The sequence below is a fragment of the Hyaena hyaena genome, unplaced genomic scaffold, assembly GCF_003009895.1.
Source record: "Hyaena hyaena isolate Hyena2069 unplaced genomic scaffold, ASM300989v1 scaffold_35, whole genome shotgun sequence".
NCBI classification, from domain to species: domain Eukaryota; kingdom Metazoa; phylum Chordata; class Mammalia; order Carnivora; family Hyaenidae; genus Hyaena; species Hyaena hyaena.
The window spans coordinates 2,377,054-2,393,878 of NW_024080667.1; the positions used below are offsets into that span (position 1 = coordinate 2,377,054).

Below are 16,825 nucleotides of genomic sequence, written 5' to 3' on the forward strand. Positions count from 1 at the left end.
GCAGGTGATTGGAGTCATCGATGGCAAAGAGTCTGGTCCCAGGCTCACAGCAGGTGCTCAGAGCACGTCAGGCACAGGTCTTGCCTCGGCTGCCGCCCCATGATGAGCTTTCACGTTCCACAGGCCTTTCTTACCAAACTTCCTTCATCTGCAAAAAGAGTCATTTTCCAGCCTCACAGATCCTTAAGCCCGATGGTTCTGGCTCACCGCTAAACTCTTGGAATCAGAAGGCAACTCTTCCATCAAAACCCAGATCAAGTATTAGAGCTAGCATCCTTGGGCCCTCCCACCTGGAAGCAGAGCAGGAGGAGGCCAAGGTCAAGGTCAGATCCAGGACTTGAGCCACACACTCCCTCTCTCTTCCCCACTGGAAAGACCTTTTTGAAGAGGCTAGTTCCCAGAGGGGGGCAAATCCTGGGTCTCTGCTCTTCCGTAGCCTATTCCTACCAAATCCCCGTCAGCCCTCAAGACGTAACTGGGGTAGCACTGCCTCCAGCAAGCCCATCCTGGCCTCCTGTGAGAGCTGGCTGCTGCTTTATTCGCCCACCCACAGCCCCAGGGTTTCTCTTTCCGGGTAAAGCTTCTGTTGAAGTTTCACTCCGATGCATCAGGGACACAGATCTTACACGGGGAGCTCTGTGAACTGTCCCCCAGATAAGCAGCCTGTGTCAAGGGCATCCTCAGACTCCTCCCCCACCAGGATAGCCCCACCCTGACCTCTACACCTTCAGTGACTTCTGCCTGCTTTTGTACTTTACCTGAATACAATCATCTGAGAAATCCTCTCTGTATCCGGCTTTTCTCGCATTGTGTCCAGATTATGTCCTTACACATACTTGCATATGGCTTCTTCCCATTACTGTGTAGTGTTTCCCATGGGAATAGACCACAGTTTATCCATTTTGCCCCTGATGAGCACCTGGGTCACTTCTAATATTTTGGTCATTAATGAACAGGACTGCTATGAACACTCTAGCTCGTGTCTTTTGGGGCATATGTGTACATGTTTCTGTTGAGTCTATACCCAAAGAAGGAAGTGGATTTGCTGGGTCACTGGGTAAGCACGTCCTCAGCCTTAGCAGATGCAGCCAAACTATTTTCCTAAGTGGTGTGCCAGTCCAGACCCTGCCAACAGCGTAGGGGGCGTCCTGCTCCCCCACCTTTGCCAGCTCTTGCATCTGTCTGGGATGCCTCCCTGCATTGCATCCAGTCTCCTATCTGTCTCGCCCATTACAGACAGTGGGTGCTTCGGTGCCCCCGTCCCTCGTCCCCCCTCCATGGGAGACACAGATGAGAGGAGAATGAGCAGGGTTGGAAAGAAGGAGGAAGGAAGGAAGGAAGGAAGGAAGGAAGGAAGGAAGGAAGGAAGGAAGGGAAGGAAGGGAAGGAAGGGAAGGAAGGGAAGGAAAAGGAAAGGAAAGAAAGGGAAAGGAAGGGAAGGGAAGGGAAGGGAAAGGGAGGAGAGGAGAGGAGAGGAGAGGAGAGGAGAGGAGAGGAGAGGAGAGGAGGAAGGGAGATAAGGAGGAAGAGAATCAACAAAGAAACAGACCATCTCCATGCCGTGAGGCTCCACACCGCTGCCCCAAAAGTTGAGTGCCTGCTGGGACTGAAGCTTTGGACTGAATAAATTTCTTTCTCAACAGTTTCCTTTGAGGATAAAATCTTGGAAACAATAGTCTAGAGCCTGGGGTCTATTGGGAGTGGTGGAGGGAAGCAGGACCCCTCTGGTCACTGTAGAGAAGGGGTCAGCCCTGGGTGGGAAGGGGATTCCAGGAAGCCTTGAGATTGGCTCCCAAAGGTATGTGGCTTGGAGACTGGCCGAGCAGACAGCCTCAGGGGCCAAAACCCCAACCCCAGACACGCCCGCCCCCATCTCCTGTTCTGCCAGGCCCATCCACCTTCCTCCATCTCCCACGGCAAGCAAGGGCAGGGCCCGAGGTCTTTGGCCAAGACCAGATACCCAGGCCAGGCCTACCATGTGGAGGCATGTACAACGGAGAGAGGGGCTTCCTCAAGATGCCTTGCCTGGATCTACCTCCTGGATAGGTGGCAAATGAGGGAAGGGGGCCTGTTGGGGCCATGTGCAGCCCTCACCTCCCTGCCTGGCAACATGGCCCCAAAGCCAGCCGCTACCCCCCGCCCCCAGCCCCAGCCCCCAGCAGCCTAGCACAGACTTGGGCGTCAGCCAGAACCCAGATGTGCCAGGGCAGGTTGAATGGGGAGAGCTCGTTTCCTCCGCTTCGCCAGGCTGGTGCCAACTGGGCTTTCCCAGTGCAGATTCAGCACTGGAGGCCCTTTGGTTTACTCAGTGCAGGAGTCTCCTTCCTGGAGTTCCTTGAATCTTTAAGGGACAGAGGCCTGACTGCCTCACACTCTGGCCCCACACTCTGGCTATGCAGCTCTGACACAATAAAAGTCACCATTTGGGGCAACTTCTTATGGACCAGGTGCTGTATTGATTTTACATACTTTCTTTCACAGAGGCTGCATGAAATAGGCATTACTATCACCATCTCCATTTTGGAGATGTGGTAACAGAGGCTTAGAGCCATTAAGTGTCTTACTTAAAATCATATGATATAGATAGATGATAGATAGACAATAGATAGATAAGATAGAGAGATGATAGACAGTTGATATATAGATAGATGATATAGATGATAGACAATAGATTTCCTGCCTCTGTCCAATGGGAGGGCCTAGACGCAGTGACACCTCAATAGCAATAAGCACACCAGTGTCCAGATCTTGGTTTCTAAATACCACTCTCCAATAAAGGAAACTATACCCCTTAGAGAAATGGCAGATTCTAGCACTCAGGGAGGGTAAATACAAGGTGAGCCTGGAGCATCTCATAGTGCCAGAAAGTAAGGCAGTGCTCAAAAAACAAAAAGATGAGGGGATGTCAGACAGACACAGGAGTCTATCTGGAAAAGCTTCCAAAGGCAAAAGCTGGAACGATTTGAACAATAAAATACATAACTTAGTATTGAATTATCACTCAAAGGAAAGATGAATAAAAGCATAAATACATGCCTTTATAATAAATGACTGATTTAGTAAGTAGGGAAAAGGAACAAATCTTCCTGACGGAAGAACCCCAAATAATATATGTAGCTCTATCCACCAGGAACTGGGAGCATGCCTTGAGAGTGGGTTCCATTTGCTTCCAAAGAACAGAGTATGGAAAGGGGAAATAGGGGAGCCTGGCTGGCTTAGTTGGTAGAGTACGTGGCTCTCGATGTCGGGGTTGGGGCTCCAGCCCCACATTGGGTGTAGAGATTACTTTAAAAAAAAATAAAATCAGGGCACCTGGGTGGCGCAGCTGGTTAAGAGTCCGACTTTGGGCTCAGGTCATGATTTCATGGTTTGTGGGTTTGGGCCCCATAGCACAGAGCCTGCTTCTGATTCTCTCTCTCCCTCTCTGTCTGCCCTTGCCCCTTTCACACACTCTCTCTCAAAATAAATAAATAAACATTTAAAAAATAAAATAAAAATCAGGGCGCCTCGGTGGCTCAGTCGGTTAAGCATCTGAGTCTTGATTTTGGCTCAGGTCATGATCTCGCGGTTCGTGAGACTGAGCCCTGCGATGGGCTCCGTGCTGACAGCGTGGAGCCTGCTTGAGCTCTCTCTCTCTCTCTCTCTCTCTCTCTGCCCCTTCCCCCTGCTTGTATATTCTCTCTCTCAAAATAAATAAACTTCAACTTTTTCCAATTTAAATTAAAAAAAAAAAGGAAAGGGGAAAACAGTAACTTCACAGTGGGAAAGTCTGGCAGACACCAGCTTAACCATATAATCAACGTGAACATCACCCGGACTAAGTCACGTGGGCATCATGTGCCTCCTGAGATCATGTGACAAGAAAGGCACTCTGCCTCTGAGGTATTCTTCCCTCAAACCCATAACTTCTGCCTCGTCATAAGAAAAACATCAGATAAACCCAAATAGAGGGACAGTCTAACAAAATCCTGACCAGAACTCCTTAAAATTGTCAAGGTCACGGAAACCAAAAAAGATGGAGAAAGTGTTGCACACCAGAGGACCCCAAGTAGCCATGAGAACAACATGCAATGTGAGATCCTGGACCGGATCCTGGACCAGAAAAAGGACATTAGTGGGAAAACTGGTGAAATCTGAATAAAATCTGGAGTTCAGTTAATAGTCATGTACTGAAGTTGGTTTCTTAGTTTTGACAACTGTACCATGGTAATGTAAGATGTTAACAGCAGGGAAAACGTGGAAAGGGGCATATGGAGCTCTCTGTGCCATCTCTGAAACTTTTCTGTAAATCTACAATTATTCCAAAGTAAAGACTTTATTTTATTAAAAAAAATTTTTTTAATGTTTATTTATTTTTGAGAGAGAAAGACACAGAGTGTGAGCAGGGGAGGAGCAGAGAGCGAGGGAGACACAGAATCCGAAACAGGCTCCAGGCTCTGAGCTGTCTGCACAGAGCCCGATGTGGGGCTTGAACTCACAAACCGTGAGATCATGACCTGAGCTGAAGTCAGACACTTAACTGACTGAGCCACGCAGGCGCCCCAAAAAAGACTTTATTTTAAAAAATCACACGGGTTGGGTCACCTGGGTAGCTCAGTTGTTTGAGCACCTGACTTGTGATTTCGGCTCAGGCCAGGATCCCAGGGCCATGGGATTAAGCCCTGCATGGGCTCCTTAAGATTCTCTCCCTCTCCCTCTGCCCCTCTCCCCCATTCATGCTCTCTCTCCCTCTCTCTCTCCCTCTCTAAAAGAACAAAATAATCGCATGGGTATAAATGTCTGAACCAGGATTCAAATTCAAATGTGTCTGCCTGCTTCGGCATATGCTTCCCATACACTCCACCTTCTCCACACCACCCATGTTAGAAAGTCATTCCCAAAAACTTCTTCCTGGGTCTGAGCCCCTCCCCATCCGCCCATGTTGGCCTTCTAGGACCACCCTGGCTCATAGTCTTTGCCCCATGGCCTCCTTTTGAGGGATGAGGATGCTCTGGTCCCCCCAGATGCAGTCACATCTCCAAGCTCACTCCCAGGTGCTTCTACTCTCTTGGATGATTTGGGTTTCGATGAACATTGGCCTCCCCCGCAGCTACCACCCCCGTGCAGGAGCCCTCACACTCCACTTGGGGATCCACAGGGTTCCAGGAAAGAGAACTCCCCAGCTTGGCTCCAGGGATAAAGCACACGACCTAAGCTAGGTCTGTCAACACACGCCACCCGCCCCAGCCACTGTGATCAGCCCAGAGGTAGCCACGTGACCCAAGCTGGTCTAATCAAAAAGCATCCCAGGCCTTTGACAGGGAACAATTCCCTCCTTCCATGTTGGATGTGAATGAAGAAGCCCCTGGAAGCCTTAGGATGAAGACAATACCAAGGACCACACAGTAGAAAAATAGAAAGAGCTGGGTCCTAAGTGACATGAAACCTTGCTTGAAGCCCACCCTGCCTATCGACTTCTTAGTTATGAGAACTGTGGCAGGCTGAGAACCGGTCCCCTAAGCGATATCTACATCCTAACCTCTGGAGTTTGTGAATGTTATCTTATATGATAAACATGGGGGGGGGATAGATTTTTTTTTTAATGTTTATTTATTTTTGAGAGGGAGAGAGCAGGGGGGAGGCAGAGAGAGAGAGAGGATCCAGAGTGGGCTCTGTGCTGACAGCGGAGAGCCCAATGCGGGCTCAAACTCAGGAACCGTGAAATCATGACCTGAGCTCAAGTCAGATGCTTAACCAACTGAGTCACCCAGGAGCGCCACAAGGTGGGGGATAGATTTTTCAGGTGGGATTTAAGGATTATGAGATGAGTATCTGGGTGGACCCCAAATGCAATCACATGTATCCTTATACTTGGGAAGCAGAGGGAGAACTGACATATAGACACACAGAGGAGAAGGCAGTGTGATCTTAGAGGCAGAGACAGGAGCAGTGTGGCCACAAGCCAAGGAAAGCCGGCGGCCCCCAGTGCTGGAACAGATGAGTGACAACTCTCCCCTGCAGCACACATCTGCTGCAGGACAGGGGACAGCCATGCAAACACCTGGGTTTTGGCCCAATGATACCAACTTCAGATTTCCGGCCTCCAGAACAGTCGGAGCATACATTTCTGTTGTTTAAGTCCCCTAATTTGTGATCATTTGTTACAGAAAGCTGTAAGAAACAAACACAAGAGCTAATACATTCTCATTAATCCCAAGGCTGATTTCAATCTGGTATTTTGTCACTTGCAGTGAAAAGCAGTCTAATTCATCCACAGCTCTGCTGTCACCCTCCTCTGGTTAAGAGGTGAACTCCAAGGGGCGCCTGGGAGGCTCAGTTGGTTAAGCGTCCAACTTTGGCTCAGGTCATGATCTCACGGTCCGTGGGTTCGAGCCCCGGGTCAGGCTCTGGGCTGACAGCTAGCTCAGAGCCTGGAGCCTGCTTTGGATTCTGTGTCCCCCTCTCTCTCTCTGCCCCTCCCCAACTCACACTCTGTCTCTGTCACTCAAAAATGAATAAATGTTAAAAAAAAAACTTTTTTAAAAAAGAGGTGAACTCTATGGAAAGACAAATCCCCACTGGGAGGCAGCCAGAGACCCCCCCTGACCTTTAGCTGGGGAAGTAGGGCAAGGGGCGGGGGTGGGGGCAGCATCCGACAGCTCACAGACTCAAAGCAAAGGCATCATGAGAGTTTATTTACAGAAAAGTCACAGCAACCAGGGCCCATGCAGGCTGTGGCCCGAAGACCCCAGATACAGATATAGATGTGGATACAGATATGTACACAAGTCCCAGCACCCAACAGCACCGGAGCTGTCCCCAGCCAGGCCCCTGCCAGAGGGACCAAGAGTCCGGCAGGGTGAAGGGAGTGGGCCCCAGTCCTTGCCAGATATCGCGGGTCCCCTGTGCAGTCCCCATGCCAGAGGAAGGGAGTGGCGTGTGTCCCGAAGCGTGGACTTTGAGGACCGCGAAGACAGGCTGAGCTCCTGATGCCAGGCCATGGCATGGCAGCGATGGCCTGGGGCACGGGGCACGGCAGGCCCCTCCACACCCGTCCAGCAGCTGGGCATGGAGCCGGCGTCCCAGGCCACAGCTGCCCGTCACGCGGGGGGCTCCCCCACTTTGCTGGTGGCATTTGTGACCCGCTTGTTTTCCCGGAGGTTTCGAAGACGGGCACTGAGGCTGCTGATCTCTTCCACGTAGGCCTGGGGCACCCACCCCTTCTCACCATCTGCCAGGCGGACCCCCTCCAGCCAGCCTACAGGCCAGGAGCAGCATCAGTGAGTGGCATCGAAAGGACACCAGGGCCAGGTCTGCAAGGGAACGCCTGGGCCCTGACGCAAGCCTTGTCTGCACCCCCGGGGGCAGAGGTGACATCATCCCAGCACCTCCCAGCACCAGGAAGAACCCTGCCTTTAGCAGTTTCGTAGATGAACTTCTGACCTCTTTTTCCCAACATCCTCTACGAAGGGTATTTCCCACTCTCCCCCCATCAGTCGCTCCAAATCCTACATCTTTATAAGCAGGAAGTTCCTCCTCTTGTCTAACTTGATTCCTGCATGCTGTGGTTGATCAACGCTTGCATAACCTTTTCCTGGGATATCTTAGCCATCTAGCTACCTCCTACCCACCCAAGCCCCATGAGGGAGGCCTTCCCAGGAGGCCCCTCTCACCATCACTGGTTTGGGTCCTCACTGCCAGGATGTCAGTCTTCTCCAGGGTCAGCTCATCGGGCTGCAGTGCCTTGTATGTCCTGACACACTGGACCTGGGGGCGGTCTGACAGCCCAGGGGAGAGTGAGGGGGTCCGCAGGGGAGTATAATGGGGGCAGGGCGGGATAGGGGGAGGAAGCAAAAGGGCAGGAGGGCGGCTGCATTTTCTCTGCGCCTCCCTCTGCCCACCCTGGCCACACTCCTCTCTTAGAAACACAAGCCCTAGGTGAATCCAGTCCCTCCCAGCTTACTGCTTCCGTGCCCGGGGCTCTCACCTCCCCAGCTCAGTCTGACACCTTGATGCTGACCTCCAGGCCAATGTCCAACTACCCCCAGATACCTCCCACAAAACAGTAATGGCCCCTTCATATGTTACTTCTCCGGGGCTCCCTCTAATCTACCCTTCTCAACCAAGTCACACCCCCCCCCCAGATATAACCCTTCAGGGCTTCCCGGTCCTCTTTGAATAAAATAAAATCCAAAGTCCTCCCCACAGCCTACAAAGCCACACATGGGATGGCATTGCCTTCTTGCTAGCCTCCGCTCCTCCCCTCTTCTTCCCCTCTCCCCCTTGCTCCTAAAGCTCAGCAACAATGCCTGCCCTGCTGTTCCCCAAATCCTCTGAATTCCCTTCTGCCTCAGGGCCTTTGCACTGGCTGCTCCACCCTCCAAGAGTCCTTTCCCGCAGATCTCTTCATGGCTGCCCCTCTTCATCCTTCAGGGGCCTTCCCTGACCACCTGTCTGGAGTGGGAAGCTTGCCCCACAGCCCAAGCAGGACTCCTAGCCCGAGCCAGAGAACCTGCTTCGGTCTAGGCCCTAGGCTCGTTCTACCACCGCAGGCAGGCTGGCAGTACTGGGAAAACCACAGACTGTGGGGCCAGACCTGGCTTGAATCCCAGCTCTGCTACCCATTGGCTACCTGACCTTGGGCAAGTTACTTAACATTTCTGAGCCTGTTTTCTCAGATATGAAAAAAAGGAGTCTGTTTAACAGGCTTGTCATGAGGATTAAGTAAAATAAATGCATATAAAAGCTCCTAATACCAGGCTTGACACATGGCAAGTAGGCGGACACATGAGTTCCCTTCCACCCCCTTCGTTAGCTCAGCCCTAACTCCCCTGCTCAAAACCCTCCAGTCGCTGCGTGGTATCCGCCGCCTCAAGGTCCTCTGTGATCGGGCACCACTCTGGCTGACCTGCCTCACTTACTAGTTGGGTGAATTTGCACAGGTCACTTTACCTCTCTGAACCTGGTTTTCTAATGTGTAAAATGGAGTTCTACAAGGGTGAAGTGGCAGGATACAAAAGGCTTTGTCGGGGCGCCTGGGTGGCTCAGTCAGTGAGGCTCAGGTCAGGATCTCGCGGCTCATGGGTTCGAGCCCCGCCTCGGGCTCTGTGCTGACAGCTCAGAGCCTGGAGCCGGCTTCGGACTCCCTGTCTCCCTCTGTCTTTGCCCCTTGCCTGCTCTCTCTCAAAAATAAATAAACATCAAAAAATTAAAAAATAAATAAATAAAAACAAAAGGCCTTGTCATCTCCAGGGTGCTGCCTGTGCATATGGGGTGGGGGTGGGGGTATCGCCCTGTCCAGTGTAAAACCCACCCCTCCTTCAAGGGTCTGTACAGCCACCCCTGACTGCCCCGGGCCCGGCCGATCTCTCTCTCCCCTGCCAGCCAGCGCACAATTGGAGGAAAGGGAAGAGCAGCGAGGGATCCTGCCCCGGGGCATGTGGACCGAGAAGCAGGTGATGGGGGAGGGGAGGGGGCAGCAGGCTGCTACCTTGGCCTTCGCTGAAGACCTCCTTGTCCTCCTGGGAGCTGGAGGGGCACATGGCCGAGATCCATCGCCGCTTCTCACTTCTAGGGAGGGGGAGGCTGAGCTGTCACAAGGCGCAAAATCTCCCAGGGCCAGAGTGGTGAAACAGGGCTGGGAGAATCAGGCATGACGTCCAGACTCAGGACCCACCCCAGGGCCCACCCCACAGCCCCTGTCCCCAAGCCTGGGCCCCACCCAGCTCTGAGCATAAGGACCGAGCAGGCCCAGAAGCTCCTGGGCGCCAGCTCCACGCGTGCCCTGCCTTGTGCCAGTGCCATCCGTCCTGCGGCCCGAGGTTAAAGGCCTCCTGGTGCCTGCCTGGGGGTCCTCCCTTCCCGGCCCTGGGCCCACTCACTCCGTCCGGGCTCTCAGCAGGAACTGGTGCTTCGCGTGTGGCCCGTGGAGGAGCTGCAGAAGGAACACGTGGCCGGGGATGCCCTGCAGCTTCAGGCTCAGATCCTTCACCTGGAGCTCGGCCATCTTGGCGTGGAGGAAAACTGCGAACTTCCCTAGCCTGCAGGGGTGGGGGGTGGGGAGGCGAGGTCAGCCCGCTCGTCCCCAGGCTCCCAGCCCCACCCTCTCAGGGCAGGTGAGTTCAGGATCCCAAGGAGAGGGGATGGCTGCCCACCCCCCTCCCTCCCCACGGAAACTGGGCTGTGTAAGACATCAGCTCCCTAACAGCCAGCACAGTCCCCGTGAGGAAAGGGGAGCCCACAGAAGTGGAAGGGGACAAAAGCTAGTCCCTGTGTCCGGCGTGCTTCCAAGTTCTCTCAGAACCTCTCCCTGAGTCCCTGTTCTAAAGAGCCCAGACAGCCACTCGGATGAGACCCTGCGCTGTGGAGTGTCTGCCTCTCTCACTGGTGTAGAACTTGAACTTTGTTCCCTATTTGCCCCACTCTATCCCAGGGCCACACCCTGCCTGGCCCACAGTTTGGGCTCAATAAACACTTGTGGGAAGAAGGGGCAGGTGGGTGGGTCAAGGATGTTCCACGGATTCCTTGCTCTCAACCCGTCTGACCCGCAGTCAGTATCTTGCACGCCAACCGAGATCGCGTCACTGTTGCCCATTCCGGGGAAACACTCCCCGTCAGCTTGTCCAGGAGGAAAGTCAGCCGTTTTCTCACCTCTTCCCTCCCTCTCCCTGCACAGCCAGCCAGCGGCTCCACCCATCTGACTCCCTATTGTTCCTGGAATCCACTGACCACAAGTCCCCCCGCCCCCCAACCACCACCACACCTGAAGCACCTATTGTCACCTGGGCACAAGTGCAATAGCTTCTGGCCTCTTCCGTTCCAGTCCATCCCCCAAAATGGCCGGGAGTAAGAGGTCACTCATCTGCTTCACACAATCCCCACGGCCCTCAGGACACCCAGCCTCTGTACTGTGACTTTCAATGCCCCAACTTCCCTCTCCTGCTCTTCCCCTCTACAAGCCCGCCCAGATTAGGCTTCATCATCCCCGATGAATCTGCCATTATACCTTCCTGTGACTTTGCTACATATCCTCCCAAACTCCTTCTCTACCTGGCAAACTCCTATTTATCCTTCAAAACCCAGCTCAGATGTCCCTTCCTCTTTGAAGCTTTACTGATTCTCACCCCATGCCAGGGGATGAGATAGTGCAAGTACACCTTTCCATCAAAACCCTAACCAGGTGGTTAGCAGGATGTATTTGAATTGTTCTGAAGGCTCCTCTAGGCAGAAAACAATTCTCATTCATCTTTATGTCCCCAGCACCCAAAAGCGCCCAGTAGAGAATAGGGATCCAGGGACATTTTAATGAATGAACGAATAAATCAGGAATGAACCCTTCCCATAGTATAAGAAGTCCATTCTTCATCGCATTCAGCCTTAAGGCTTACCTTCCTCAGAAAGTCTTATCGCTCAACCCAAACTTATTACTCACAGCTAATATTGGGTGTTCACCACGTGCCAGGCACTGTGCTACGGTCTTTCCTAATATTATTATCACACTGAATCTTCCCACATGGTAGTCTCTATCTTACAGATGGAAAACAGGATAATACAATGGGTAAGAGCCTGGGATCAGACATCAGATGGACCTGGCCTCCGGGCTCCTGCACTTTACTAGCTCCACGATCTTGAGAATAATAAGGGAGCCTCCTTTCCAGGGAGATGTTTAAAGGAGTGAAGAGAATAATCCACACAGCATGCCGGCACAGACTCAGTAAATGTTGGCCATCATCATCATGACTCAGGACGGAGCTGGGACTCCAGGGTTGTGCTCTTAATCTCTGCTCTACTTGGCTTAGGCTCGGAGCAGCGTCAAGTCCACTACATAGAGTCCAGCCCTTGGTTCTTAGGCCTGGAAAATGGAGTGGCCTTGCCTCACATCTCCGCCTGGGGGGAGCCTCGGAGGCTCAGGGTGCCAGGCCAGCACCGGCTGACTGTGATTCCTGGACTGGTTGTGAGCCCAACGGTGGGCAAGAAGGGAGCCTGGCTCCAGTCTCCCTCCCCCGACCCTGCCCAGACTTACTCCTTCCGCCGGGAGAGCAGCAAGCAGTCATTGAAGAGGTGCAGGTAGACTGCCTTACTGGACAGCTTCAGCTTGGCAGGGGGCGCCGCGGGCAGTGGTGCCAGCTCCACCAGCTCCCCGTGCCGAACCAGCCAGCGGGCCTGAGAGATTAGTGGGAAGATCTGGAAGGGTGGAAGGGGCAAGGCGGAGGGCAGGTCAGGCCCAGGAGAGCAGGGCAAAGAGCACAGAGCAGGGGATGGGGGGGATGGGCAGCGATGAACTGGCCCCCAGTGCCCAGCGGGGGAGGGGACGAGAGCTGCCCCTTTGTGGTCCCCGTCCCCCCAGCTGCGGACCCGCACCTTGCCCTCGAAGTGGATCTTCTTGCTCAGGTGGATGAGCTCCTCTGTTCTCTTCATGGACTGCACACTGGCATTGCACTCTTGCACCAGCTGGGGAGGCCGTGGGGGGGTCACTGGCAGCTCCCCCAACCCCGGCTCCCAGAGCCCAGCCGCAGACTCCCCCCTGGGGACCAGAGGCTCCGAAGGCTGGGGCTCATTCAGAGACATGTCGGTGTTTTGGGGGAGGCCCTCGGGAGCCGAGCTCACCTCCTTGAGCGCATTGAAGGCCTTGGTGGCCACATCTTCATCTTCTGAGCCCTGTGCTGTCCTCTTCAGGATGTTCTGGAGGGTGGGGGCGGGGCAGTGAGGCAGGCCATGACCCCCACCTATAACCCTGCCCACCCGCGGGACCCACGTTCCTCACACGGCCCTCACTGTAGCCCGGTGCCTTCTAGTACCTCCACCAGCATCTTGAGGCGGGTGATCCTCTGAAACGGCAGGATAAGGAAGGAGGTGAGGGGCAGGCGCTGGCATACGGGAGACTCCTCCAGGCGAGCCAGTATGCCAGGGAACTTGGGATTCTCCAGGCTGAAAGATGGGGAGGGGCCTGGGGTCACGGATGGGTGCTTGGTCCCATGAACTGCCAGGATCCATGACCCCAGCCGCCACCTTGAGGTGCCTTCTCAGCATATCCCTCCTGCCTCTTGCGGTTGGATATAACCTTATCCTTGTCGCAGAGCCCCGTTCTGGAGCTCCTCCCCTCCCAGGTCACCCTTCCTCACCCCGTGCTCTGTGCCCACTCCTAAGACTCCCTCTATCCTCCCCCTGCCCCCCAGCCTCCGACCCTACAGCAGGCGCTGGTAGGTGCGCTCCTGGTAGGCCTGGTTGGTGACGTAGGGCAGGTAGACCCGGCGGAAGGCGGGGCAGTGCTGTAACACAATGTCGCACACGCTGAAGCGCAGGACATCTGCCTCTAGCCGCTGCTCCAGGTCCTGCAGGAACCTGAGGGGCCCGGCAAGGGGTCAGGGTCAAGGCCAAGGAGAGAGCCCAGACCTGGGCCTCCCTGCACCCACCCCTGACCCGACCACTCCCTCACCTCTCGCTGGTGCTCTTGACCTCGGGCAGTTTGGAGAACAGCCACTGCTTGTCCTGCACCCCTAGACATTCGCTCAGCTCAGCAGAGCCTAAGAAGTGGCCCACGGCCACCGACAGGCTGTGGATGTATGAGGCCTCGGACGTGATCAGCTCAAACTTGGCCTGAGTGTGGGCGGACACGGGGTTGAAAGGGCCGGAACAGCCCATCCCTGACACGGTGACCTCACTCACCTCCCGCGCTCCTCACCCTCCTTTCCCCTTCACCCCCCCACCCGCGGCTGCGCAAGCCCCGTCCACCGCCAAGTCAGACCCCACGCCCTCGTGTCGCGGCCCCTTCGCTAGCCCCGCCTCCGAATACCTGGGGCCAGGCGGGCTCGGGACACCCACCTCCTGCCGCGCGCGATCGTTCAAACCCAGTAGAAGACCTTGACCGAGCCCCTAGCTCCACCCACTGGGCCCGGCCCTAGTCCTCCAAAGGCCCTGCCCCTCTGCGGGGAGCCCTTCATTTAGCCCCGACCCAGCTCCAGGACCGGCTAAGCCCCTCGCCCACCACGCTTTTTCTCTCCGGAGGGCTCTGCCCCGCCCCCGCCCTCGCTTCCCCGAGCCCACCTCAGCCGGCCCAGCCTGACCCCGCCCCTCCCCTGGCCCCGTCGGCCCCGCCCCCGGCCCCACCCCTGCGTCCGGAGGCTTCCCGCACCGCTCCCAGCCCGCTAGCAGCCAGCCCACCTGGTCAGGGCATGGCACCCACCTTTCGCACGGACGGTCCCGCCGGCCCCGCCCCTTGCGGCCCCGCCCCCTTGCGGCCCCGCCTTCCCCGCTGAGCCCCCGGCCCACCTCCTGCAGGTTGCCGTCCCCGCTGCTGGGTTCCCCAGGGCCCCGCTGGGTCCCGGGACGGTGTCCTCCCGGTCCCGCCCCTTCTGTTGCCCCGCCCCCCCGCGGGCCCCAGGGCCACCTCCCCGGCTGGCGGCCCCGCCGACCCCGCCCCGCCGACCCCCGGCGCCCACCTCCTGCAGCTTGCAGTCGCGCAGGCTCAGCGTGGCCAGGACGCCGCTGCCGCGCACGTCGGGGATGTCCTGCCACAGCGAGAAGGTGGAGCCTCGCGCCGAGCGCTGCGCCCGGAAGGAGCTGCTCGGGGAGAGGTTGGCGCGCGGCGGCCCGGGCCCCTCCTCCGCGCCCTCCGCCTCGTCCCCCGGGCCCTCCTCCTCGCGCTGCTGCCGCCGCAGTTCGCGGGCGCTGGCCACGTCGCTGTATTCCTGGTAGAGGACCGCTGGGCGGGGAGAGGGGCGGGGGAGGGCCGTGGGGCGCCCGCCGGCCCGCTGCGGCCCCTGCCCGGCTGGCTCCCCGAGAGCCCGCCTCGCTGAGCGCGCCTTTCGGAAGGTTCGGGTAGCGGGACCCGGCGGACCGGTGCACGCACTCCCTCACCCCTTCCCATAAACGCTGCTGCGCGCCCACTGTGTGCTAGCGCTGTGCTTGCCACCGAGAGTCATCTCTCTCCCTCTCGGAGGATCCCCAACCTCCGAGCTCTCCAACCCCCCAGCCCCCCACCCTTCCTCCCACGTACTGTTTAGGAGAAACCGTGACTGGCGCCGCTCGCTGGCGCTCCTGGGACCCAGAGCCAGCTCTTCCTGCGCGTCCAGCCTAGGAAAGGGACAGTGTCAGGGCCCTTCTTCGCCTGCACCCCTCCTCCTCGGACCGAGCTCGAAGTAGGAGATGGTACCTGGGCTCGGGCCAGCCGCTCTGGCCCCCGCTCAGGTCAACAGGGGCTGGCATCGCCATACCGTCCACCCTCATCTCTACACTGCGCGACTCCCTTCCCGACGCTTTCCCTGGAGAGGGCGAGAGCTGAGGGTGGGTGGCTCCAAGAATGGATCTGGGCACCTGGGGTGCCATACTCCAGCCGACCAGCACCCAGTCGCGGGTGTGCGCGGGGCCCGTGCTGCATCTGGCTCCCGGCCTGCTCTTAGGGCCCAGGGGAGAAGCCGGTACCTTCCCGAGCTGCTCCAGCGCCTGACCCTGGGGTCAACACTCTGGCTGCGGAATTCCGCCCCAGGCGCAGGGAGGAGTGCAGGCGGGTCATCAGCTCAGAGGCGGAGAAGCGCCTCCGCTCAGGCCCCTCCAGGCCTAAGCGGGAGGGCCCGGACAGCTCCAGCGGCCGAGGATCCTCTGTGCTCAGGGCTTGCTCTGCTGCCTGGCCAGGCTCCAGGAAGACAGCATGGGCCTCGGGGCTGCCAGGGAGCTCTTCACGCTGGTACACCCGCATCTTGCGCCCTACAGGGAAGTGGGGTGAGAGCACAGGCTGGCCTCTCTTGGGAGCTCTCTCCACTCCTGCCTGCTGCTACCCTGTGGCCCTGAGCATCTGAAGGACATGCCTCAGGGAAAGCCAGTGTTTTTGCCAGGATCAGGTCCTCCCAAAAATGGGATCAGCAAGAGGGGTAGAGAGAGCCCAGTGCCTGACTGCAGTGGGCAACGGGCCGAGGCACTCAGGGCAGCCACTCGTTTGCTGTGCAACGTCCCACAAGTCACTTGGCCTCCCTGAGCTCCAGTTCCTTCCCTTACCACTAAAATCTACCCCTTGTCCTGCCTGTTTGGAGAACTCAGGGGCTTAAGAGTCCTAAAGGAACCACCCAACCTCTCCACTATCTGCCCCACTGGGCCACCACCCCCTCCCCCAGAGTGACTCACAGGCTGACTTCTTCTCTGAGCCGTGGCTGGCCCGGCGCTGTGGCTGTGGGTGCTGGGGACTCCAGGGTCCCTCCAGAGCCAGGGGCTGGGCACTAGGACAGTGCGGCCAGCTGCCAGCCCTGCTGGGCCGCATCCCCCCACTGGTGGAGATCTCGGTGTCTGAGACTCCTGGGGATGGTGGCCATAGCAGCCCTTGGAGAGGAGCAGGGGTCCCCAGGGACCAGCGGCTGCCAGGAGCCTGCAGCTCCTCTGGGCCGACAGGGAAGAGATCCAGACACACAGGGCTCGGGGGCTGCAGCGTGGGCAACTCTGCAAAGGACAGACTCTCCTGTTGGCACACGGCTACTGGGCGGTGGGCAGCGCCACGTGGCCTGGCCAGGTGGGGCTGGAGGGTGGCAGGTGGCCCACAGTCCATTCCTCCTTTGCTCTGCCACCCACCTGGACCTGCAGGGGAAAACATGTCAGAGGCAGACACACAACAGCAGGGCTGGCCAGCAAGCCACCTTCGTCTTGGAGGCCTGGACAAACCCTGTGTGCACACATGTGTGCCAGCGCTCACACACCTGATTGCGTGCCAGTAGCTCATACTTAAGCTCATACTTGACACTTACTGAATGGCAGGCCGAGTGCTTTAGATACATTATTGCACTTACACAACAACCCTGACCTGATGCTATTATCATCCCCATTTAATTTTTTTAATGCTTTTATTTATTTCTGAGAGAGAGAG

General features: G+C 56.7%; 1 protein-coding gene across 1 annotated transcript; it reads right to left on the bottom strand.

Annotated features, from left to right (window-relative positions):
- Positions 1-6,675: 6,675 nt before the first annotated feature.
- ARHGEF19 (Rho guanine nucleotide exchange factor 19) lies at positions 6,676-16,510 on the bottom strand. The gene is made up of 15 exons (XM_039229041.1): positions 16,096-16,510; positions 15,400-15,681; positions 15,131-15,239; positions 14,975-15,051; positions 14,418-14,680; positions 13,415-13,575; positions 13,168-13,320; positions 12,777-12,906; positions 12,586-12,660; positions 12,340-12,429; positions 12,002-12,162; positions 9,861-10,019; positions 9,470-9,549; positions 7,653-7,757; positions 6,676-7,237 (listed from the first exon to the last, which is right to left on the bottom strand). Exons 1-15 carry the CDS (start codon positions 16,508-16,510, stop codon positions 7,080-7,082), a joined length of 2,418 nt encoding a protein of 805 aa, XP_039084972.1. The 3' UTR covers positions 6,676-7,079.
- Between the last annotated feature and the right edge of the window lie 315 nt (positions 16,511-16,825).